Source organism: Diadema antillarum, unplaced genomic scaffold, assembly GCF_040938485.1.
Source record: "Diadema antillarum isolate AM-2024a unplaced genomic scaffold, OU_Dant_1.0 seq00000526_RagTag, whole genome shotgun sequence".
NCBI classification, from domain to species: domain Eukaryota; kingdom Metazoa; phylum Echinodermata; class Echinoidea; order Diadematoida; family Diadematidae; genus Diadema; species Diadema antillarum.
Window position 1 is genome coordinate 1,250,878 of NW_027271478.1, and position 25,877 is coordinate 1,276,754.

The 25,877-nt window shown below is 40.1% G+C and overlaps 2 protein-coding genes across 2 annotated transcripts; both read left to right on the forward strand.

Annotated features, from left to right (window-relative positions):
- The first annotated feature begins 1,376 nt into the window (after nucleotides 1-1,376).
- On the forward strand, nucleotides 1,377-10,949 carry LOC139734464 (uncharacterized). Its single transcript, XM_071645248.1, has 9 exons — nucleotides 1,377-1,791; nucleotides 2,367-2,414; nucleotides 3,417-3,628; nucleotides 4,384-4,473; nucleotides 5,236-5,389; nucleotides 7,765-7,953; nucleotides 8,572-8,868; nucleotides 9,793-9,995; nucleotides 10,761-10,949. Exons 1-9 carry the CDS (start codon nucleotides 1,377-1,379, stop codon nucleotides 10,947-10,949), a joined length of 1,797 nt encoding a protein of 598 aa, XP_071501349.1.
- A 3,565-nt stretch (nucleotides 10,950-14,514) lies between these two features.
- Nucleotides 14,515-25,316, forward strand: LOC139734465 (uncharacterized). Its single transcript, XM_071645249.1, has 9 exons — nucleotides 14,515-14,926; nucleotides 15,865-15,912; nucleotides 16,800-17,011; nucleotides 19,250-19,339; nucleotides 20,140-20,244; nucleotides 20,941-21,136; nucleotides 21,578-21,874; nucleotides 23,684-23,886; nucleotides 25,167-25,316. The coding sequence occupies exons 1-9, from the start codon at nucleotides 14,515-14,517 to the stop codon at nucleotides 25,314-25,316; spliced, it is 1,713 nt and encodes a 570-aa protein (XP_071501350.1).
- The last annotated feature ends 561 nt before the right edge of the window (nucleotides 25,317-25,877 follow it).

Here is a 25,877-nt window from a genome sequence, read left to right on the forward strand (position 1 = left end):
ACAGTGTGCCTTTGGAAACGTTTTAAACGTTTGCATTACCTTCTCTTGATTATAATTGATTGAGTCACTTAAAATCAAATTAACAGCATTGATTTGATTTCATCTCTTTCCATGTGCCCCATATTCTTTGATAGAGGTGAATTATGAGCGGGTCACAACCGGGATTCTACTTACTTCACATTTTCACTATAATGACCATCACGTGATAACAGTATGACGTGTTCACTTTTGTAATCTGTTATATAATAGGCAAAGTAGCCAAATAAAACGAATTCAGATCGATGCTGTCAGACCAATGATGGGACAGTCTGAGGAAATGACAGGTGACGTGAATCACGTGATAAGCTCATGATAGAAATCAATGATATCACTTTAAATGCCTTATGGTATAATCCCTACCAACTTAATCCTTGGTGTAAACATATTCAGCGCCAAAACATGCTAGCCAAACAAGGACAGAGTATAAAAGAGGCGGCATTGTTGGTCATCGACGTTCATGAGAAGATTTTTTCTCTTCATGTGCGGAACGCTTCTCCTGCGATGTAAGTGTTTGTTTCGCATTTGTCTTCTTTTATAATTAATTTCATTTTTTAACATGTAGAGAACAAAGCAATAAGAGTATTAGAGCGCTGTGAGAAGTTTAAAGTAAAAAAAGCGCTGTATAATTTCATAATTTGAAAGTATTATAGATTGTGTACTAATTAATATTATCATTATTACTATCATTATCATTATCATTGTTATTATTCTTATCATTATTATTATTATTATTATTGTTGTTGTTATTATTATTATCAATATTATTATAAGAATGATGATGATGATGATGATGATTATTATTATTATTACTATTATTATTATTACTATTACTATTATTATTTTCATTGTTGTTGTTGTTGTTCTTGAGATCGTGACGATGGACTCCTGGAGTGAATGACGTTATTAAGTGGCAAATTCGATTTGTGCGTGCCTGCATGGTGACTGTGGTTTCAGCGGAAGTAATACCGATAATCATATGAATACTTGCTTTTTACAAAAAGCAAAACAGAAATAGGAAATTCTTGAAAATAAGTTAGAAGACAATATAATGTAACCTGCTTTCTCCAGTGACAATAAAACAATACACGTGTATCAGATTACAGTAGTCACGACAGGCCCTGATTTATTGCTTTACTTCAGAAATTTTAATCTTAAAACGTGTTTACGAAAATGTGCCATTGAGGGTCAGCTGTTAATATGGCTGGAAGTTGGTTGCCATGAGAATGTCTGGAAAAGAGGACAAAACAAAACAACAACAATAACAAAATAGCAAACAACAGCATTCACCAACTGGAAGATCTGTTATTCCTTTTTTGACAAACAGAAGAGCTAGCCAAATGGCGGGTTTTCGACGCCTGATCTTCCTCGTCATTGCGACATTAACTCTCGTAGTCGCGTACCCTTCTGACGTCGAGCTCACCGAGAACAAGGATGAGGTGATCGTCGACATCGACCCCCTTCCGACCCCCGTGGGCATCAGCAACTTCGTCGGAGTCGGCTACAACATCATCGACGGCAACCCCGAGGGTGGGGACATCTACCTCGGCGGGGTCGACCCCGGTCTCTTGGTCACTCGTCCGATCCTGAAGCTGACCTACGACGACAACCAACTGACGCACGATCGCAGCTACGTCGTGCCCGATCAGGTCGCCTACTCGCCGAGGACGAGCTGTGCCAACAGCAAAACCATCCAGACATTTTACGGTCTGGAGACGTATACCGAGAAAATCTCGGTTGACGTTGAGCAATCAGGTTAGTGATGCAGTGTATATAATTTCAATTCCAATATTAGTTTCAATTGATTTTCATTCTTCTTTCACAGAACATGAGATAAGAAAATTACAAAATGTTCAGGAGTAGTTCACTACACGTCGGTTTACTGCGAACGAATTGAAAGCATGTATACTTTCAAATAAAATTTTGCTTAATAAGAAAACTTTACACAAAATGAGGGGGCGACTACAAAGCAGTGTTTCTATGTCGTGGACACCTCATATACAATCGACGAAAAAAAAACGACTTAGTGTATAATATTGAAATATAAAGCGATACAAAAAAGCATACGTGTATACGAAAGGGTATACGTCTAATACAAATCGGGTACTGCACGTCTTGTTTTGACGTTAAGCTATATGTCGAATTTCCCGCTTTTCTTTTGAATAAAAAAAAATAACCCCTCTGGGATTTTATATTGCGATGTAGGTAAGTGCTCTTATGAATTTGTGATAGTATGTTAATCAGGAATTTGGTGTGTGTTGAGGAAACAATTCTTTTATTTTAGTAATATTCTCTTGTCCTGTCTTTGTCTGTGTATCTTTGTCGAACAGCTCGCATCAAGGGAGTTTTTACGAAATATAAGTTCTCAAGCAGCTCACGTAAGTTACAAATTCAGTTGAAATGATGTTGCCTAATCTTATCTCAAAGATTTGATTTCTTTCTGCTCCTCCACTTCAACCCGATTTCTCCGTTCTTCATCCACTCTATATGGTCCCCGCACTTGTACCAGTTATGGTGGTAGGGCTTTTTCTGTCATTTCTCCATCTCTTTGGAATAAAATCCCTCTTTATATTCGAAATGCTGGAAGTGTAGATAAGTTTAAATCATTGCTTAAAACTTACCTATTAACTCAAGACTATTTTGTTATTGTTATACATGTATAGGTAGGCCCTATCATGTACATTATTGGTAACTATATGTGCTGTATTTCAGCTTAATATTTTTTCCATATTAATGCGCTTAGAAACGTCTGTATCAAGCGCTATATAAATGTTATTTATCATTGTTATTATTGTTGACATTATCATTATATATTAGTAGTAGTAGTAGGAGGAGGAGGAGGAGTGGTAGAAGTAGAAGTAGAAGTATACACCAGTAATAGTAATGAGAGCAGCAGCAGCAGTTAGCAGTAGTTAAAGCACAGTATAGGTCATGACATTGTAGTAGTGATAGTGTTGGTGGTATATAGTGGTGATCTACTCGAGCATGTTACAACTGTTAGTAGCGACAGTATAGTATAGCAGAAGGAGAAGAGTGATAAGTACTAATCACGATGTGACACACGTAGTTTATACGAAGTACCACGAGCTATAGTTGTAGAAGCATAGATCGCAACAGTAGGAGAGGTAGAAACGCCGAGATCGTGATATCACATCTGCTTATTCACTTAAAGTTACATAAAGCCGGAATTTCAATAGTGATGATTTTCTTGATGAGACTGTAGATGCAACATGCACGACAGGAACTTTTATGATTATTATAATAATAACAAAATTTATACTTATGATAATGTTAATCATCATTAGTATGGTCACAATAAAAGTAAAAGTGATACTCATGATAAAACTTACTGTATTAATATGTTCCTAATATCGATGCAGGGTACGATGAGGTGAGACGCGGGGTCGAAAAGAACCGCTACGTGTTCTTCCAAGACCGATCCGTGTGCAACCTCGGCCAAGCCCGATATCGCAACGAGCTCGCCCTGTACGAGAAATACCCGCTCGACATCGGTTTCGCCCTGGCGGCCTGCCGACTGCCAATCGCTTACGACGAAACGGCCTACATGCAATTTCTCGATGACTGGGGAACGGTATGTTGTATACTGTTTTTGACAAAACTGTGTTTGTAATCTCTTTCTTGTGTGATTGCAAATGAGTTTATCTATTTTTTTTTCGTCTGTTATGTATGTATCAGCACAATGAATATTTTCTTCTTTTTTTCCTTTCAGTGTCGACCCCTCTTAAAACCAGCCTTTGGCTGACGATGGTTTTAAAACCAAAGAGTGGAAATAAAAATTGAACTGAATAGAATTGAATGCGGACAATTAAAAGCGATATCATAGGCATATAGACTATTTAGGCACATCCAAACACCTACACATTCATTATGCACACACGTGACCAAAAGCTATACGAACTGTAATGCTGGCTTTATTTTACTGATACTGTTATTTGTAGAATTGATTATTTAGCCAACAATGCAATTTCCAAACCTATACTGGCAGCAGATGTGAGGCGTGGAACCATCTCCTTTCTTCTACCGATACGGTTTAGCCCCCATATAACTGTTGAGATTCAGAAAACTTATTGGCGGGGTTCTTATATCATTGTAAAATAATGATAATGACTGAAGTAATTTTCGTTACGTCATCTGCACACTTCTGCTTAGGTATAAAGTATAGCTGTGAGATTTCGTTTAGCCGCCTCAGTTAATGATGGCTATATGGGATGAGGCAGGTGTGGCACTATCAAAACCTAAGACTGAAACCAGGAATGACGTTGTTGGCTCAGCGTCTCATCATGGTCTTCTAATCATCTCGCTATTCTCTAATGTTACCTGACATAGCACGTTGTCCTCCAAGTTGACCTGGGAACCAAGACGACAGAGCGTTACGTGGAAGTCAGGGAAGACTTTGTGCACTACGCCCGAACAGAGGTACCTAACTCTTTACTGCAGTTGCCTAGTACACAAACACAAACACATACAGACATTACATGAATATCAAACATGCATATCTATTATCATGTACCACTAGTACAATGTACTAACCAATGTTTGTCACATCAATTAGAAATGACCTCAACCATACTTCATTTTTGGATGTTGACAGGAAATAGCACAATGTTTCAGTAAATCGATACGGGGTTTTACTTGTTCGACATTATTATCTGAAGATCAGAACTGATCAATAAAGTATCTTGCTGCTGTTGCTGTTGTTGGGATAATCATCATTATCATACCCATTACCTAATAGCGAACATGATTTTTTTCTTAGGTTATATACGTATACTACAGTTATTACAAGGGAATCGCAACCACTGCAATATCATAACTATTACTATTATTAACATCATAATAATTAATGAAATCACTATCATTATCATCATTATTTTTTATTACCAGTAGGCCTATTAGTAGCATTATATCATTACAATGTGTATTAATAATTATTAACATTTTCATGTAATTATCATCATCACCATCTCAACATTACTTCAGTTCAGTTCAGTTCAGCTTATTTTTCCCCCATCAAACAAGAAGTGAAACAAAATAAAGTATGATATAAGATGCGTAGAACAATCACAGTAGTTGGTTAATCTTAATCAACATCATTACGATGATATCATTAACATCTTAATTGAACTTGATTATAGTTTTCTTTTGACTGCATAAAATTACCGTTATTTGCGTCTTCAGGTTGATTCCAGTGTCTCGTTTAGAACCAAGGTGTTCACTGGCTACCGTGGTGCCGCCGTCGTGGACACCGACACTCTGGAGGCCGGGCTCACGGGCGGAAAAAAGTTCGGCTCGCAGTTTTCAAACTTCACCAGCGGCGGGTTGGATCTACCGGGTAGGCGTGTGGAAAGTGCTGTCGAAATTACATATCTCGATTTTCCTCGTGCTCTCGACATTTTCAATTCATCAAAATGTTGAAGTTTTGCATGATGATACGCACGAGTTTTTTTTAACCTCTGTTGTTAGAAGAGGATGTGTTTATCGAACGGTACAATGTAATGTTGAAATGATGCTCAGCAGAGGCTTATGCTTCAGGATTAGACTTAGGGTAACGTTGATCTCAGCGTCCTAGGGTAATAAGCTGAGTAAACTCTAACCCTAATCCTAAAGCATATCCATATCCACGGTTGAGCATCGTTCCAACATAATATGCTACTTTATCGAACTTGGAACTCTCTCTGGGTTTCTTTCTATGGTCGTCGCATAAGTCAGTTCAATTGGAGTGAATATTAACATTTTAAGTTCAGCTGAGTGATGCAAAGACGCCATGCCTGCTTAATCGTTATCAGATCATATTGGTTGTCATTAGGAGTACAGTTGTACAGAAATCCCACTTCCATGATGCCTCCATCCAAAACAACAGCCACATAACCACAACAACAACAACAACAACCACAATAACCACAACAACAACTTTACAAATGGAGTTTTTATGGTGAAAATGAATAAAGCAGTGGAGTCTTTTGTTTGTTTGGTTTGTTGTTGTGTGTTCTTTTTGTCAGGAAGCATTTTCTCTGTAGCTCCTGTAAAAGAAAGAGGAAAGCAGATGGATTCTCACGTTACATAATCACAGGGGCCGCGGAACGTTTTTCAGTTTGGGGGGGGGGGGCTGCGCAGCCGGAGGGGGGGTGTATCAAGGTCAACCCCCCCCCCCCCCCCCCCCCCCCCCCCCCCCCCCCGCTTAGACGCACCGGCGTAGCGTGGAGCGTGGATACTTAATGATCTTGCGATCTTTGGAGGGTGGCGGTTACATGCGAGGAAGCCAAGCGACCGAACCCGAGCGAGCGGAGGGAAGGGGGGGGGGGAGGGTGTGGGAGGGGGATGTTCCCCCTCCCACGGGGAGAACTTTTTTCATTTTCATGTTGTAAATGGTGCAATTTGATGCATCTTTTTGCGTCTTTTATCGACTTGAAACCCCCCGCTTAGACGTACCGGCGTAGCCTGGATAATGATCTTGTGATATTGGGAGGGCGGTGGTTACTATGCGAGGGAGCGAAGCGACCGAGCCCGGGCGAGGGGAGGGAACGGGGGGGGGGGAGGTGTGGGAGGGGTTGTTCCCCCTCCCACGGTGAGAACTTTTTGCATTTTTATGTTGTAAATGGTGCAATATGATGCATGTTTTTCCGTCTTTTATCGACTTGAAACGGCCCCACTTGTATAAGGTAGCAGGATATTTTGATGTGGATTATCATAGAACAATTTGTCTATAAAGTGGTAGCATTTAAATTAACTTCTTGTATTAATCTATTGTTACAATTCATTTCATGAACGTTGTCTGTTAAGCAATCAAACAGAAAAGGCATGCTCACGAGGGTGTAACATACAAAAGGGATATTTCTCCTCCCACACGAAGGTGATTTTACATTTTCAGACCTGAAATTCAGCGATCTGGTGCAAACTTTTGGTGCAATACTTGGATTTTTTTTCTAGCTCCCCCCCCCCAAAAAAAAAGTCTGGAAATAATTTGGACTTTTTTTCAGGAAGGTGTTAATAGCAAAATCACGGCATTTAGCTCTTATTCCGCGTGTGCATCATCTATGTGTATATGTACAAAGTCCAATGAGGTAGAGGGGGAGGGTGTGGGAGGGGATGCCCCCTCCCACTCGACGGAGCTTTTGCGTTTTTAAAATCAAGATAAAGCGATCTGAAGAACACTTTTTGTGAGAAATTCGGGTAGTGTGATTTTCCCCCCGATTTTTCCCCTTCTTTCTTTTTTTTTCACGATCCAAAAGTGTGGGGGGGGGGGGGGGCTGCAGCCCCCCCCCCCCCCCCGCTTCCGCGGCCCCTGAATCATACATGGCAAGGGTTGCGATATTAACGCTCCTTCAGTGCCCCCCTCCCCCCCCCCGACCAGGATGCCCTCAACCTCAGGGCTAAAAACTGTGAAGAGTATTTGAAGAGCTTGCTTCCAAAAGGCGCGTTATCCATTGAGAAATGATGGATTTAGCACCTTTTGGAAGCAAGCTCTTCATTTGATGGGTGTTGTGTTTTGACCCAAGGAGAAAAGAAGCCGAAGAAGAAGATGATGATGATGATCGGATCGAAGAAGAAGAAGAAGAAGAAGAAGAAGAAGAAGAAGCGAAGAATGGGATAAAGAAGACGAATGGAAGAGAAAGAACAGAAAAAATCGCCGGAAAAAGAGACGAATAAGACGCGTTTGTTAGATATGATATTACATTCTCATGCGCATTCAATCTGTTATGGTTTTAGAACCCATCGCTATTTCTTTGATCGGAATGCACGAGGTCTTCGACAGAGACTACTGGCAGCAGTACCAGGACCTGATCTCGAGCCGGGTCTGTACGATGGACTGGATGAGGGCCCGAGACACCGTTCAGAGCAACGTGGAACTCGCTCTCAACAACTACGCCGCCTGGAGGGGAGTCGAGCAAGCCGTCGGTAGGTTCTGCTTTTTTCGATCCAGTTCATGTATTAGTGTGAACGCTTACGTTCAGTCCTGGCGTTCAGTTTAGTTCAGTGTATACTAGTAGTTAAGTACTTTCCATCAGCTCAGTTCATTAAACAGTCTATTCAGTCTTGTTTCCGATCAGTTCACCTTAAGTTCGGGACAGTTCACTGAATTCACAGTCTCGTCTGTTTATCAGTTAGATTGCCATATCATAATTTTCATCTAGTAGCAGAAACACTATTGTTTATGTTTTTACTGTTGTGCTATGTCCCTCTACATGCCTCTACACGCGTACTCTCCTTGCATTTTTTTTTTTTTGCGATAAGCACAACATCGACTACGAGAGCCTTTACCATTCCTGCGATCCTACTTTATTCCACACTGTTCCACACCATCACTCTCCGACTAGATACAACCGTTTCAATTCATTTTTTTTTTTGACAAACGCCATCACTTTGCGTGTGGTAATACTTATGTTGTCTCAAAGGCCTATCCGACCGCTCTCAGTCAAAAGCCCAATACTTATTATTTGTGCCATTATTCTATGGAATATTGCTAAATTTGCATCGTTAGATCACTTTTACGATGCACCTAATCCTCTCTTGAAGATCCCGTGATTGCTATTCCTGTCACGTGGCCGAAGGGAACTTACACTCTTCCGAAACCTCTGTACGGCTGTCCCAACACTCACATTGGCTGGGCCGAAGGCTGGCGCTTCCATGACACGGAGGACACTGCCGCAGACAACAGGTGGAGCGACCCGCTCCATCTCCAAGGGAGCCGGGCGGCGAGCAGCATGGACCATTGGTTCTGCTCCAAGACCGTGGAGGAGGAAGATATCTTTAACTGGCCGTTCCAGGACGGTCTTTACTGCGTGGCCAAGAAGGGCTCCTTCTGCCCACTCGGTAAATCAGCATTTCTTGGTGTTGATCAATGAATATTTAGATATGATGGTCACTTTCAACTTAGATTAATGCAGAGAGGAAGGCCCTCCTCATCTCCCTGCTAAACATCATTGATCCTTTGACAAGAAGTTATTAATAGCTCACCACCACTGGATACCTTAGCCAGCGATAAGAATCACATCTTTTTAAAAGGCTTGTTTGACTGAGGTTTCCATTATTTCAAGCAAGCTGCTTGTACATCTCGTGTATGTTCTCCCTTCCGCAAGTTTTGAGAGGACGTTGTCCGATGCTTTTATTCATCTGTTTCATGGTTGAAAGGGGTATCTAGTTATCTTTACGGTTGATTTGTTCTAAACACATTATTAGTGTACCGAGGAAGACAATTAACTTGCTTTTGAATATATGACACCATTCAAGTTCTACAAAATGCCATACCGTATGTCCCCCCAAAACAAACAAACAAACAAACAAACAAACAAACAAACAAACACACACAAACACACAAACAACGATACCCTCCGCAACGATAACTTTAAAAATAGTGAATCAATCTAATTACAATTCGGAGTAAGAAACTAAAATGTATAACTCATCGCACACATCTTACAGAAAAATCCCATCCGATTTGCTTCAGTGGTCAAGGATAAATAATAAATTTTGAAAAGCATATCAGGAATATCCAAGTGCTTAACTTGGCAGAATCATACTCATGACATGCTTTACAAAAATCCACATTTCTCTGTGATCGCTTAGCCAAATTGAATGGGGTTTTCTGCAAAAATAGAGCTAAGATGTTATGTTTTAAGACCCTGAAGTAGCATTTAGACTGTTTAATCATATTGGGTGTTATCAACGCGAAAATCTGATTGTATTCTTTTTTTACATACTATACAGTTTGAATCTTGCCTGTATTTCCACGTGCAGGAATGAACGAAGGATCGGTTTACTGGGATGACGAGGACACATCTAACGGCAACAAACACGACGGGGAGCTCCCCAGCGGTGAGTACACCACCAACACCCGCATTGACTACTGCTGCATGGACGACGGCTTCGCTACCAACCCGATCTTCCTGCCTCCTGATGAACCGTTCTTCCTCCAAAAAAGGAACCATCAGTGCCAAGAGGTAAAGCTCTGACTAACACTTTACAGTGGACTCCCGTTATAACAAAGTCCTCGGGACTGGCAGTTTTCTTTCGTTATATTGAAATTTCGTTTTAACCGGAATTTCGTTGTAACCGTGTGCGTTATAACGGGAGTGCATTGTACACGCACGCACCAACACACGTCACACACAGACACTCTAACGATAAAACCACAACAACCTTATGACGAAGCGGAAGAGCTCGACATCCGCTAGTCATAGCCCATGAGTCATGCAGCCCACGAGTTATACAGGCCACGAGTCAAACAGCCCACGAGCTAGACACAAAGAGAACAAGGCCTATGACCTCGACATCGAGTAAAATTGGCCCACGAACCATTCGGTCCGCCAGCACGACGCTAGGCGAATACGGCCCATGAGTTCGACATAAAGGCGAACAAGGACGAACAGCTCGATACCAGGGCAAATGCACACGTGTGTTGGTCTCATGGGCCTCATTTGCCTAGTGTCGGTCCCGTGGGCCTTATTTGCATACTGTCGAGCTCATGGGCTTTATTTACCCGGGGTCGAGCTGATGGGCCTTTTTTTTTTTTTTTTTCTTCTTTTTTTTTTCCTTTTTTTTTTTTTTTTTTTTTTTGGCCTAATCTCGAGCTCGTGTGATGACGCCAAAGAAGTCGCCCTCGTAAGATACCCTCGATAGGTCTCGTAAAGTGATGAATCTATTGACAATAAGCAAACAAAATTGTTCACTGACCACTCAATCTGCCTGGCCATATTATCCGACAGGTTCACGGCATGACGTATACCGAGGAATGGTTCCGCTGGGACACCAACGACCAGGCGAACGGTGACTGGGTATGGGGCTCATACCCCTACCAGGGACGTACAGACAACATCGTCTTCGAGTACTGCTACTACGAGCCCGCCGAAGTTGACGGTGAGAGTTGGACTGTTGCTGCCATCGAGTACCACTAATGTGGCTCAACGCACCGAGATCCTCTCTATGACACCACGGATCAGGGCCTATTTCATCAAAAAGTTGATATGATAGCAACTCTTGCTGGGAAAGTAATTGTCATGGTAACAATAAGAATTCAGTTTCCCGGTTGGCTATTGCTATTGGAAGTTGCCATTCTAGCAAGGGTTGCTATCCTGACATCTTTTATTAATGGGCAACTCGTGTAATACTTTTTCCAGCGTTTAAATTGACAAGTTAACACACCTCTACCCCGCGGCTTCCCCTTCATTATCACATCGATGCTACCAGAGAGGTGGAACCCACTATCCCAGTGCTACAGTATCGATTTATCTTTTCGGGTGATTAGGCTTGGTGAAAACACGTGTCATGATTGAACTTTCGATGCTCCTAATGATAGGTCATATTGAGAACATCGGCACGGCAAGTATCAGGGAAACAGAACAGCATTTGCATGTATTCCAAGAATGTACGATACTCTAATAATCGTTACTCGCATGTCTAAAAAAAAAAAAGATACCAAATGTGAATTCAGCGCTGAAAATATCATATGGATATAGCCTGATGTGTTTTGGCCAGTAACAATCATTGCCAAGTGGGTTGGTCCTTCTCAGGATCATAGTTATCTAAGAATGACTCTGCGTGGTGGATGGCTTGCATAACGCCTTTAAATGCAATGACGCTTCTAGCCGAATCCTTGAGGAATATACCTTGCTCATTTTACTTTGGTAGTTATACAGTGTAATTTCTGTGGGTGTTATTTGACTTATAACGATTTTATGAGAGCTAGAACACCGTGGTAAACAATAGCAGAGCCCTGTCGTATCAGATGAAAACAAAATACTTTGAATAAAATATGTCAATCATAAAGCTGATATTGAAGATGGTATCATTATTCATAAATGGTGATGATTGTCAGGGTGGTGCCGGGGAAGGGGAACCTGATGTACGTAAAGACAGTTACGACGACGATGATGATAACAGCTAGAGCAAAGAGAGGAGCGATCTTGGTGGCAATGATGATATAAGCGGATAAGGGGTATGATTGTTATGATGACGGTGATGGTAGTAGTGATGGTGATGATGACGATGATGACGAGGAAGAGGAAGAGGAGGAGGAGGATGGTGATGATGATGCGATAATAGGGATGCGATGATAATGGTGATGATGATGATGATGAAGAGGAGGATGATGAGGGTGATGTGATGATGATGATGATGATGATGATGATGATGAAGAGGAGGAGGAGGAGGAGGAGGATGGTGTTGGTAGTGACGACGATGATGATGAATCGTTGAACATGATAAAACAATAATACAGAAAGAGGATGTTACATCACTGGCAACTGGGGATGATATTGAAAATGATGACAGAGAAGACGGCATAAGCGCTGATAGTGATCAGTAATTGTGATATACTCGAATGTTTGCAATCACTTCTTGATTATCTAAAGTGTTGCATTATGACGTAACAACTTTGTTAGTTGAAATTGTGCTGCGTGTAAGTCTGTGTGTGTGTGTGTGTATGTGTGTGTGTGTAAAATAAACGGAGAACTTGGTCATAATTATTTGGTTTATCTCAACCATACACCACCAATGTAATAAGGATTTTGTTCACATTGTATAATAATAATGCTGATGCAACGAGCAAAGTAAGCTCACTTATAAGGGAGACTGTTCTTCATCAGTGCTCCAGCTAGCATAACATGACAGCAAATGTGAAACTGAGTGGAAAAAAAAATGAGGGAGTGAGAAGAATAGAGAATAGAGTGAGATTGTTCCAAATCGTGTTGAAGGTTTGGTGAACGCAACTGCAGGGTCTGAAAGATGAACCGGCCACGACAGAAAGATTTTTTTTTTTTTAATGAAATCGCTCCTATTCAGTTTTCAATTAATTTTAAGACAATTTTAGTTCACGGGAAAGTTGAACTAGTTTTGACTTGAAGTTGATATTACAAGAAAGTCTCTGTCATGAGAAGCGGTCCCCTTGCAACCTAATATTTACTTCGTGACCAACAAGTTTGACGGTATACGTTCATAACTTAACAGCAATATATTTGACGAAGTTTTCTGAAAAAAAAAATCTCATTGCTGAGACCACCAACAGACAACATCTGTAAGCACACTAACAAAACTTAAAAGAATTCTTTTAATGATTTTCGTTCTCCTTACTGGACGAAGGTGTAAAATGAGGTGAAAAATGACACACAATAACTATATAGACGACATGAAATCAAAATGAGAGATACTACCATTAAGCACGGATGACATCATGTCTCGATGCAATGGGAGAGACGTGACTCGACTAGTTCATTGTTCATGTGAGCAAAATTGAGTTTCCAGATGTTTATCAGTAAGGTCTGTGTGTATGATAAGTACAGCTGAAGCAGTAACAACGGTATTACTTACATGGAGCAAAATGTTGTGGCATCACAACCCAGGATATCGCTCCGGAGCGGAGGTTGTCTGACGAGGGTTTTCTAAGCACTTCAGAAACGAAAGGTACCACAATCCTAATAACTTTGCACGTCAATTTGCATGGGCCTTGAGGTAAGATAGGTACAGCGGGTACAGTTTGTTCTTCCGAAGGTTTGTTGTTCAAAAGGTTCGGTATTTCAAGAGTTCGGTAATAAAAAATTAAATACGGTTCGTTATTCCGAAGGTTCGCCAATCCGAAAACGAAATAAGGTTCGTCGTTCCGAAGGTTCGTGAGTATGCCCCTTTCTTCTATTTTCGCTTTAACTAACCGAATCTTATTTCATTTTCAGACTATCGAACCTTGGGAATTATCCAACCTTGTTTTTATTTCTGGACTAACGAGTCTTTAGAGTAACAAACTGTCTGTTGGATTAACGAACATTCTGAATGACGAACTTAATTCCACATTCTGACTAACACATCTTCGGATTGACAAACTTTATTTCATTTACTCACTAACAAACCTTCTGAATGACGAACTTCATTTCACTTTTTTTTTGACTAACGAGCTTTCGGTATAACGCTACAAATGTTTGGATTCATGTATCCCATTTCGTTTTCGGATTTTCGAACATCTATATAGTTAAACGGAATATGTGTGTTACGGAATAACTAACGTTCGGAGTAACATTTATTTCATTTCCGGACAAACAAACCTTCAGAATAACGAACATCACGGAGTTCGTACTGCCGTTTTATCAAAAGTGGTTAACTATTTCAGTTTCAACATGCTCACTGCCAATATAGATCACATTTATGATGGAAGTCGTAAGATGGTTAAACTCCACCTCAATCAAGCCTTGTTTCTCCTTGCCATAGACAAATTAATCATTATCTGAAATATTAGTAGGGCCTACGTACTCTCACACATCACATGTCCTTTCCTATTTGTTGAGTTTCAGTTGTCTGGTCAGAATTTGTTGGTGTGATTTGATATTTGAAAACGTGAAGATATACATATTTATGTCAATGCGTGTCACTGTAGGAATCAACTATAATGGGTATTACGGCACACGAAGATAATTCTAAATATATTAGCTCAAATCTGATCCGTTTACTCCGGGCAGGTAGCGTAATTAAGCCACAATGCTTGTCCGTCGCTGGTCATTTGTCCTCTTCGGAGTAATGACCGCGTCCATCGTGGTCGCACTCCCATACACCGAGATCGATGACCATATCGAACCCCAGGCCGTCGGCGATCCAAAGCCCACGCCCGTCGGAATCAGCAACTTCGTCGGCATCGGCTATAACATCATCGATGGAAACCCTGAAGGCGGCGACATCTACCTCGGTGGTGTCGATCCGGGACTCCTCGTCACTCGGCCTGTGCTCAAACTGACCTACGACGACGGAACGCTGACAGCCGATCGCGAGTATGTCGTGCCCGACCAGGTCGTCTTCACGCCGCGATCGAGCTGCGCCTCGGTGACCACCCAGCAAACCTTCTACGGGATGGAATCATACATCGAAAAAATATCGGTCGACGTCGAACAATCCAGTGAGTGTAGGAACATGATGATGTTCCCCTAGATTCAGGAACATTATATGCACGTACATTCCGCTTTCATTTAGACCAATAAAAATGACCACAATAAGGCTTCAGCTTTTCCTGATTGGTAATGATGTATTCAAGTATGATTCCACAGATTAAAGTTATAATCATAGAGATTTCATAAGCAAGCTTTCAACATGTATATATATATATATATATATATATATATATATATATATATATTCAAAGTATATTTTCGCATTCATACCAGTGGGAGATTTTTCGAAGTGACAACATCATGTCATCTTTCGTGTATTCTTCAATGAAAATTCATGAAATTTGATATTCAATAACATTTTAATTTTACGTCCGATTTTGATGGAACTTCATGTGTTTGTTTGCCTGATTGTACAATATTCCATTCACTGAAATTCCGCCATTTTTACCAATATAGAACCTTAAACTGAATTATTAAACAATGTTTAGAAAGTAAGTAGTCGTTTCTCTTTACTTCATAAGAGATAATGTTACCGCGATTTTGTTTTTTGTTTTTGCTTTTGCTTTGTTTTTGCTTTGTTTTTTAGATCATGACTCGGAGTCTGTTTAATCATGATAATAGCTGTAGTAGCACAACGTTTCATTACAGACATAATGACATTATTTTTTTTTTCACTTGCTATAGCCTTTCATACTTGATACATTTTGTGATACTTGTACTTATCTTATAAGATTTACAAGAACACTGGCGGTAAATTTACCAATTTCAAACACTCAGTTATTAAGAATATCAATTTGATTTTCAATACTGACTGGTATATTAATATAAATTGATTTCGTCGACGATGGTCTTTGCTACATTTCTTGATTCGTCCTATAGTTACTGTTACAAAGATTATTATCTTATGTAATTACAATGAATTTAAACTGTTATTCCCTGTGTTTAGGTCGCGTTACTTACATATTTGGGAAAGCGAAGTTTACAGGGAGCACTCGTAAGTATTACATAATCTTATACAAGACAATATGAATTCGTACACACTGTTCATTTGATTATTTTAGATCTATTCTAGATCTATAGAATTCGTCAAGTGCTATCATCCCACACTATTTCTGTCGATAAACATGTTCGTATTTGCTCAAGTTCAGATAAGTTTTCCTCTCCCCCACAAAATTTTAGCAAATGACGATTGCAGATGAAAGTACAAATCGCAAAGTAATTACCAGTACTGGTAATCAGTGGTGTCATAATGAATTCTAAGACTATGTATATGAAGTGACAGCAATCGAGATGACGAATAAATTAAGCCTTGTTATATTACCCGAAGTGTTTTAACATGTTCTTTAGCAGATTAAAAGATTTTATGTTTGTTAGATTGTTCCAGACTGCCGACTTTTTGAGCGAAAATTTCTGTGTATATAGAATTATGAATTCTAAGACTTGGCCAAAACGCCATGAGAAAATGGAAGAACCCAAAACGTGATAAGTACCCTCTGTAGGTAAATCGTGTGAAAAAAAAAATAGGATTAATGCCTGTGTATGTATATATTTCGTGTGTTTTACTCCTATCCTAATATTGATTCTTGCGTTAATTATTCTAGTCTCAATTTGATGATGAAACTTTGGTAATGAAAAAAAATTTGTTATTATTTGTTCATATTTTTTTGCCACACGAATTTCAGAATGATCATTTCTATATTTTGGGTTTTGGTTTTGGTTTTCTTTTTTGCGTGTTTGTATGATTTCGATTAATCAAGTTAACGCTTGCACACTATGAAGGAGAGAGAGACCAGTAGCAGCAACATTAATAATTTAATAATCGCTTTGAAAGCTTGACTTTCTATCAATGACGTAACTGACTTCATACGCCTATGTGCGAAGGCTACGATGAGGTCAACGCCGAGGTTAAAAACCAGCGCAGCGTCTACTACGAAGACCGGACCGTATGTAACCGCGGTCAGGCACGCTATCGCGACGAACTGGCCATTCATGAGCAATATCCACTCGACGACGGCTTCGTCGCTGATGTCTGCCGCCTGCCGGCGTCGTACGACGAAGATGTGTACATGAATTTTCTGGATGACTGGGGAACGGTAATGCATAATGGTGTAGCTCTATACTTCTATCATCCATTTTACATTTTGTCACAAAAGCGATAACGGAGTTTACAAAAGTACATCTGGAGGAGTAGTGAGCACTTTCAGTTTATGGGGAGGTAGATTCAGATTCAAAAGATGAACAGAAAAAGAAAAACATAAAAAAGGACATACCTATCAACAGGCAAGCTTGATGATGTTGGCTTCCTTTTGAGCACTCCAAAAAAAAAAAAGAAAATCAACGAAATGCAAAGTGTTTTACTATGACACTAGCAATATTCAAATTTGTTGGTTGTCATTATTCTTTCATTAAAGGCAATGTAATTGCCAAGTCTGCTTAAATTTGACATGTTACACTGTAAGTGTATTAAAGCGAAGGAAGATTAAATGTTGAGAGTACAGACTAAGTGTGTTATATGTGATTGAGAAAAATCGTTTAAAGAGGGGTGTTGGTCAACTTGTATCTACGTGATTGACATAACTATATGATTTGGGGCAAAACATTTCAAGGTTTCACAAAGCCTTCGTGAGCTATGGTTACTTCCACGAAAACATAGCAAAAAAAAAGCTGTTGTTAATACTAAAACCCAGTACGATGTGAAGTTTGCTAAACAACACTTTCCATTGAAAGCTATGACGCGGCGAAAATCATTAATCTTCGAGTCATAACAATATAATCCTTATAAATATAACTTGGTTAGTGCGAGCCATGTCGGTAATTTCGTCTCACATAGTTCGTGGTGGATCCAGAAGGAGACGCACCGGGAGCACGCTCCCCCTTTAATATTGTGGGGGTTTTTTGTAACAAAATAGATAAAAATGCAAAATGAAAGGGGATGCGTGCGTCTCCCTTTAATTTTTGAAAGATCAATCCTTGCGCTGAAGCCTGTTTTTAGGGAGGAGGAGGGTCAGCAGATGAAACCCGAAAATGACATCAGAAATATTTTTGCCCCTTCCCCCTTTTACGGAATTTCTGGATTCGCCCCTGGCATTATTATCATAAAAGTGAGCAACTCTTGTTGGATACTCCATTACAAGGTAGGAACTATGGGGATGGCACCTCGAGGGCAGTGCACTACCTTTAAGAGTGGGGACATCTTGCGAGGAGCGTGGGGAAGTCAAAACGTGTTTCATACGAAAAATAAATAGAGTTTTTACTTTACTTTGCTCCTTTCAGGTGCTGATAAGATATCCTCAGTCATTAAGAATATTCCCCCAAAACGCGATGGAGATTAATGAACTATTACTGAGATAACGTCGAGGGATAATTGCAGGTTATGAGAAGGTTAATCATTTGGCTAATTAGTAGGCAAACAAAGCATGACAGTACGGGCATTGGTGGAGTCTATTCAAGTAAGACAATATTCTACATCAAAACATCAATGAAATGAAATTGAAATGAATTAGATTGGATTGTTTGCAAGTTATGAAAGGATAGAGTCATTAAATTTCGGGTAATTAGGCCTACCGAATAGTAGACAAATAAAACGTGGCAGTACTGGGCGTTTGTGGGACCTATTTTAGGTGAGACAACATTCTTACAAAATTTCCCTTTACGTGATGTGTTTTATATTTTTATGAAAAATATGAAATACATTGAATTGAACTGTAGCAGATAATGAAAAGATAGAATCACTTGGCTAATCAGTAGGTAAATAAAGTGTGATATGTCTTACATACGGGGCGTGAGAGCGAGGGATCTCTTCACATTAGACAATTTTTCTTACAGAACTTTCCCTTGTATAATATGCATCATTTGTTTTATTAAATTTGATATTGAAATTGAATTTATTGGAATTGGATTTGGATTGTCGCAAGTTTACGAAAAGTTATGTCATTTGGCTAATTAGTAGGCAAATCAAGTATGGCAGTCACGGTCCATTGGTGGGACATATTCACGTGAGACTATAGGTTTCTTTCAATCGCCCATTTGTATGATGTGCCTCATTTGTTTTATAAAATGATGTAGCTTCTCGTCATTTTGATAATATTGTTACATTATTTGATGTACCAAGTCGATGTGGTATCGAGGCGTTGCGAAGTTACAAAGTCCTTCTCTTTCTCCATTGAGTCTCAGTCCAACCTGATACAAAATTTTACTTTTGCTACTGTTGACGTCATCAGCAATTCTTTGAGGTGTATTGGGTCAGGACTTGACTCTCTCAAAGAAAGCGTTTGAATGGGAGCCTAATTTCGTAATTGACTTGGTGAATAATATTATCCTTTTTTCTGCAGCATGTGGTGACGCAAGTGGACCTGGGTTTCAAGACAACTGATCGCTATCAGGAAACGAGAGAAAACTTTGTCCATTATGCTGAATCCAATGTAAGTGACCTCTCGCCCCCCCCCCACCTATTGCAACTCTCTGGCTCCCTCCCCTCTCTCTCTCTCTCTCTGGCTCCCTCCTCTCTCTCTCTCTTTTCTTCTTCTTCTTCTTCGTCATCTTTGTGTTCGGTTACAGTTCGTTATTCCGAAGGTCCCTTAATCCGAAATGAAATAAGGCTCGTTTAATCCGAAGGTTTGTTAACCCCAAATTTTTAAAAATGTTCGTTATGCCGAAGGTTCGTTAATCCCTTAGTGCGCGCATTTCATTTTGATTTCTGGATTAACGAACCTTGGCATAACGAACCTTCGGAATAACAACCATTACCCATTTTGTTTATGGTATCTAAAAAATTATATTTAAACATATGCTATCTATCGTATCCACCTCCATCTCCTATCTTTGTCTCTCACAAAATTAATCGTTAACTTTACCACCATCTGATGTACGTGTCAACACACACGCATGCCACACACAGTGTCACGTTTGTGTAACGTGTATGAGCTTATAGAATTGCCAAAATATTTCACACTATATGTAAACATTAATCTGTTTCCTATGCAAGGAATGTTTACGCGATCAATCAATACTTCAAAAACTCAACCGGTTTTTATATCTCACATCTTCCTATAATTTAAAAAAAAATTAAAGGATAAATTTTGAACCGTCTCCATGATGCAATCTGCAGACATATTTTAGTCATGTCTTGCACAGTGCATTATAGACTGCATGTCGTCTCATTTCCATCGAAGGTCGATGAGAGTGTGAACTTCATAGAACAACCTCATTCCCGGCTACAGAGGCGGCTATCGAGGTCGACGTCGAGGTGTTTGAAAGGGGGTTGGACAGCGGGAATGAAGTTTGGAAGTCAAACCAGCACCTTCGCCACAGGCGGGAAGATCTACCGGTAATGATTTCTGGATTAAATCCACTTGCACATCTGTCCTCCCCCCCCCCCCCCCTGCAAAAAAAAGAAAACAAAATAAAGGAATGAATGTCAAATAGATACTAGTAGAGGTATAAACTAAATGAAAACATTAATGTAAGCCTTAAATTCATGAGAAAATAGAATATGATTACAAATGTAAGGTGTTTGCATAGCTTTGACGGTAAAAACGATCAAAGTATAAAGTCTCTCTGGCCAATAAACCAACGAGTCAAAATTTCATAGATGATAATGTCTTTTTTGTCTAGAGTAGCATCTTTTTACCACTGCTCTACCAGAGCTCTACCAGAGCGTAGACGCTCCGTCTACCTATGGCGTTGCCAGATAGAAATGTGTACCCATTTATACACCTGGGTCATAAGGGACTATAGTGAGGAAAAAACATCTTGTCCAAGGACGTAAGTAGGCCTTACTGGGCGGGAATTGAACTCTGGTATGATGCCGATTGGGAGTCTGGAGTCTTATCCGCTATGCCACAGAGCCACCACATCAAAGTGCATACATACATTTTATATTTTTGGTACATGGCGTTGCAAAATATTTGTGAATATAATTCATACGACTCTTTAAATCTGACTGCTAAGTCGAGGGAGTAAACCGACACAAAGGGCGACAGGACTAGGTGAAATGAGATTCCCTCCTGTGTCCCGCTCTTAGAACCGATTGCGGGTGTTCCTGATTGGCATGCACGAGGTCTTCGAGGAAGACTACTGGATGCTGTTTGATGATTACGTCAAGAGAGGTCTGTGCTCCTCCTCCTGGATACAGGACCTCGATACGTACCAATCCAATGTGGAGGCGGCGCTCAATGGTTACGCGGAGTGGAAGAACGCCACGCTGAACCAGGTAATCAGCCATCCAGAAATGTTTCTGTTCAACTAAGGAAAATGATATTGACCGGTGTTATCGCATACCTTTGAGGTATTCAGTACACTGTATATAGTTGTATCATCCTTTTTGTCAGTCGAAGATGTGCCAAAATATTCTGAATACCACTGACCAACAAGTGAAACAATTTTACGTCTTCTCCTGAGGCTTTTAATTCTGAAGAAAAGCCTCCCATATCATGAGAATCGTCAAAATAAAGCCATGAATAAAATCTGTTTCATTCCTCTATTTCTCATTCAGCACGTCCATTCAGCATATGCAACAACGATTGTTGTGAGATTTTCATAGAACAGGTCATTTAATACGATATGTGTGGTCATCTAATATAGACATGAAAAAAGAAATAAGCAGTTACCGGATAAGCCACAAAGGTGTTGATCAGCCCAAATGCATTTTATTACAACAGATCCCCTGGTGGCCATACCTATCGCCTGGCCCCGTGGAACCTACACCCTACCAAAGCCAGTCGCTGGATGCCCCAGTGCTCACTTCTCTTGGAACGAAGGATGGCGTTACCATGACACCGAGGATTCCTTCCCAGACAACCACTGGAGCAACCCATTGCATCTAGAGGGGCCGTACGCGAACAAGAACATGTATCAGAAGTTCTGCTCCAAGACTGTGCTGGAGGCGGACATCTATGGCTGGCCGTTCCAGGAAGGACAGTACTGTGTTGCTAAGAAAGGTGCATCCTGTCCGGCAGGTAAGACAGTCCAGTCTGATCAGTTTGTCCATTCCAAAGCATTTCTTATCAATATTAGTGTCAGAAACACTATTTTTATGATCATCATCACCACATTGATTCTATACTGACTGAATGTACTGATACTTCAAGTAGTTGTAGTATCCGTATTATATATAACAGGTCTATATATATATATATATATATATATTTGATTTTGGTAATAGTAGTAATAGTAGTAGTAGTAGTAGTCGTATAGAAGTAGTAGTAGTAGTAGTGAGTAGTCGTATAGTAGTAGTAGTAGTAATAATAATAATAATAGTAGAAGTCGTAGTCGTATAGTAGTATATAGTAGTAGTAGTAGTAGCAGTAGTAGTAGTATATAGTGGTAGTAACAGCAGTTGTATCATTGTTATTGGTGAAAATGTTGATGATTATAATACACTATGATAATGATGGCAATGAGATATCAAAATAGTGTGTGATTATTATGGTCTCATAACCATGCACATGAGCGGCCAGTTCGATCAGCGATATTGCACTTCATTGGTTTTATTGCGTTTGTACTATTTTATGATTTCAAATATATTATCAGGCAAAATATACATTACTGTGTTGTTGCCACAAGTATCTATGTACGTGTGTGATGGGGAAGTTGCAATCCCCATTCATCCATGTGCTTCTTTTAATCGGATGCCTAAAGCCCGTCGCACACTACACGATTTTGCCCCGATTCACCGGTCTTAAGACCTTAAGACTAGAAGTGTGACGTCACAGTCTTGCCATTTTCTAGTCGTACGACTGGGTCTTAGCGCCAGTCGTAGAGATTTGACATGTTGAATCTCTACGACCAGTCGTGAGCTTTCAGCCATTCACAATGCAGCAAAATGCAAACGCACGCAGTGCGCACTGCGCGCGCTTTACAGTCGGGTCGTATAGTGTGCGGTGTCCGGTCGTACGACTGGTCTTAAGACCCAGCTTGGCTTAAGACTTTAAGACCAGTCGAATCGTGTAGTGTGCGGTGGCCTTAAGATGTAGATAATGATCCTGTCTAAAGGCCACCGCACACTCTATGCGACTTTCGGTCGCAAGACTGACCGACTTTGGATCTGAAATAAACAAGCGTGTATGTTCTGAGGCTGTTGTGATTTATTTCGGATCCAAAATCGGTCGGTCATGCGACCGAAAGTCGTAAAGCAGTGTATAGTGTGCGGTGACTTTAACCCTAAAAAGACTGGTGGGGCCATCATTTTGCGATAACTCCCAGAATTTGTAAGATCTCACCCGAGATGCACAGTCTGTTTTCAGCTATTCAAATCTGATCTGAAGTTGAAATTAATTTTTCTTAATATAAAGAACATAAACAATAGAAAACATAAGAAATAAAAAATAATAATTAACATAGGAAATACCCAGATATCCTAGTTTGATGTGTATATAACGAGTATATCTTGTTCAATTAATTACCTTTTTTATCTTAGACGATCAGATTTCATACAATTAAATGTTAAACAACTTCCTTTCATATATTTCAGAATTAAGGGATCACTAAACAACCATATTGGCAAAAAGTAAACAAAAAAGTTTAAAATCCATAGAAATTAGCATATTTGCATAATTGATTAGCCTTTATTAGAAAATTATGGTAATTTTTGTAAAATAAACTATGCATTCTTGTAAGGTACATCATAAAAGGGGTGCATGCCGAATTCGGCGACAATCGGACATTCCATTGCCGAGATGGGGGGGGGGGGGGGCATCATCCCCCCCCCCCGGTCCTCAAAACCTCCAAAATGGCCCAGTCTTTCATCTCATCATGCGTTATCTCAGGTCTTTCCGAGGGGTTTGTGTACTGGGACGATGAGGATACGGCCAACAAGAACGACCTGGGCGGGGACGTTCCGGAGGGCATCTACGACTCCAACACCCGCATTTACTACTGCTGCAGGGACGACGGATTTGCTTCCAATCCCATCTACCTCCCGACTGACCAACCGTTTTTCCTCTACAAGCGAAATCACCAGTGCCAGGAGGTAGGCCTAACTGATGCTGCAATATTCCTAAACCCTTTCTCTGCCAATGAGTCAATGTTTTCAAATTTCGCGCGCATGCCTTTTGGCAAGAAATGAATGTGGCACATAGGGTAAGAAATCAATTTTTCATCTGTTAAAGTAATCTGGAAAGGAGAGAAATCTAATGAGCACTAAACGGTTTTTGAACAGTTAATCTGAATACGCGAATGAGTTATTTGATCATGTCGTCCCCTCTTATTTGCCATGTAGTTTGTACAAAAATATCTTGATAATTCAATTTCTTTTTTTAGACGCTAAATATACCCCACTATGGCTGACTGATTATTGTTTTAAATTCATACAAACAGGAATAACATTATGTGACGCATAAAAAATGGGTTTTTCGTCTGTCTTTTTCCCCATATACGCGATCAATGGAAAATTATGAGGTTAGGACATCATTGGCATATCAACTGTTGGTGGACTCCTTTCACACTTAGCAAATTTCGTAGTAAAAATGTCCCGTGGGTGAAATCCCGGTTAAAATGTCGGGTGACTTTACAGGAAACATCCCTGGTAAATCTCCCGAGTGTCTATCGTCCCCGGGAACTCCCGGGTGACCCTGTTGTTTACTTGGTAGTGCAAGTTTCTACGAAACATCCTGTGGCCGTACAGCGCATCAGAACGATCAGAACGAAAGAATTTAACCGGAATCTCATTTGCAATAGTTTGAAAGATTTTTTTTTCCGCGGGTGTTCCATTTTGATTTCCTGCTGAATCTCCCGGGAGATCCCCGAGTGACTCAAGCATGAAAAGGGTATGAGGATATTATGCAAAATAATGGTTAAATACGGGTTAATAGGCAATGAGCATATCTAACCTCTTTGGGGAAGTGCAAGGAGGGATTTGGCACAACATGTGCTCAAACCTCTTGATATAACGTCACCACACATCTTTGCAGCACATAATGATTACGTAATATCAACCCTAAGTGCGGGTATTACAATCCTCTGAAGTCTGCTCCTCCGAAATACCATTGACATCATTATGCAGAAATGTTTATAATCAAATCAAATCAAATCGATTCGATTCAATTCATTTCAATCGTAACACGAAAGACTATACAAATCATCGAATTGGAAGAAACAATCGTATAAGAACGTGACATAAAACCAACTCAAGTCAATCCAGGACAGACTACAGCAAACTCACCCAGAAACAATGACACAAAACTGCGTAAATGCCGACAATAAATATGATATGACTGATGAAAGAATTGAACACCTCTCGATGTCCGACAGGTTCACGGAATGAGAGTGACGGAGGAGTACTTCCGGTGGGACACGAACGACACGTTCAACGACGACGATGATGGTGGGTCTCATCCTTACCAGGGTCACAGCGATAATATCATCCTCGAGTACTGCTACTACGAGCCCCTCGACGCCTGAAATCTGCCCCGATTCGTAGAAGATAATGTTCTACTCGTAGCGTCTTTTCAAACAATTTCTGTAGTCCCAAATAGAATGAATACAAAACAAGGTACACGTAAACGCAAGCGTTCTTTTGACGATCATTTGATAACCCTTTAGAGATGATGATATCATAAGAAATGACTCGGCACATTGTTTGATTGTATGTAACTATTCCGAGTGATGCTAGGTCATAAAAATTATAAAAGTGATCATACATCAATATAAATCTTACACCACAATTCGTTTCAATATGCTATTTGAGACTGAAATATAATGCATTATTTTTTTCGCACTTTCTTAAATTTCTGTAAGGATATACACTGTAATAGCCGACTTATCCTCAGAGAATTTACCTCATCGAGCTAGTGGTAAATACATGAAACCCTATGCCATTTGTAGATAAGGAGCAATTATGTCTTCCGCTGAGCTTAAGACATTTACAATAACCATGTATTATGTAGGTAACATACAGGTGACCTTTACCTTTTTGGGATAATCCCTTTTGGAGGATTATCCCGCAGGTCCATCCCTTGGTAA

What these genes read in the sequence shown, in the direction of transcription:
- LOC139734464 (XM_071645248.1), top strand. Translation starts at nt 1,377, where the DNA reads ATGGCGGGTTTTCGACGCCTGATCTTCCTCGTCATTGCGACATTAACT. An exon ending in TAAGTTCTCAAGCAGCTCAC is followed by an intron (nt 2,415 to 3,416) that starts GTAAGTTACAAA and finishes ATATCGATGCAG; the next exon opens with GGTACGATGAGGTGAGACGC. An exon ending in GGGAGTCGAGCAAGCCGTCG is followed by an intron (nt 7,954 to 8,571) that starts GTAGGTTCTGCT and finishes CCTCTCTTGAAG; the next exon opens with ATCCCGTGATTGCTATTCCT.
- LOC139734465 (XM_071645249.1), top strand. Translation starts at nt 14,515, where the DNA reads ATGCTTGTCCGTCGCTGGTCATTTGTCCTCTTCGGAGTAATGACCGCG. An exon ending in TTCTGGATGACTGGGGAACG is followed by an intron (nt 17,012 to 19,249) that starts GTAATGCATAAT and finishes TTTTTTCTGCAG; the next exon opens with CATGTGGTGACGCAAGTGGA. An exon ending in TCCATTATGCTGAATCCAAT is followed by an intron (nt 19,340 to 20,139) that starts GTAAGTGACCTC and finishes CCGGCTACAGAG; the next exon opens with GCGGCTATCGAGGTCGACGT.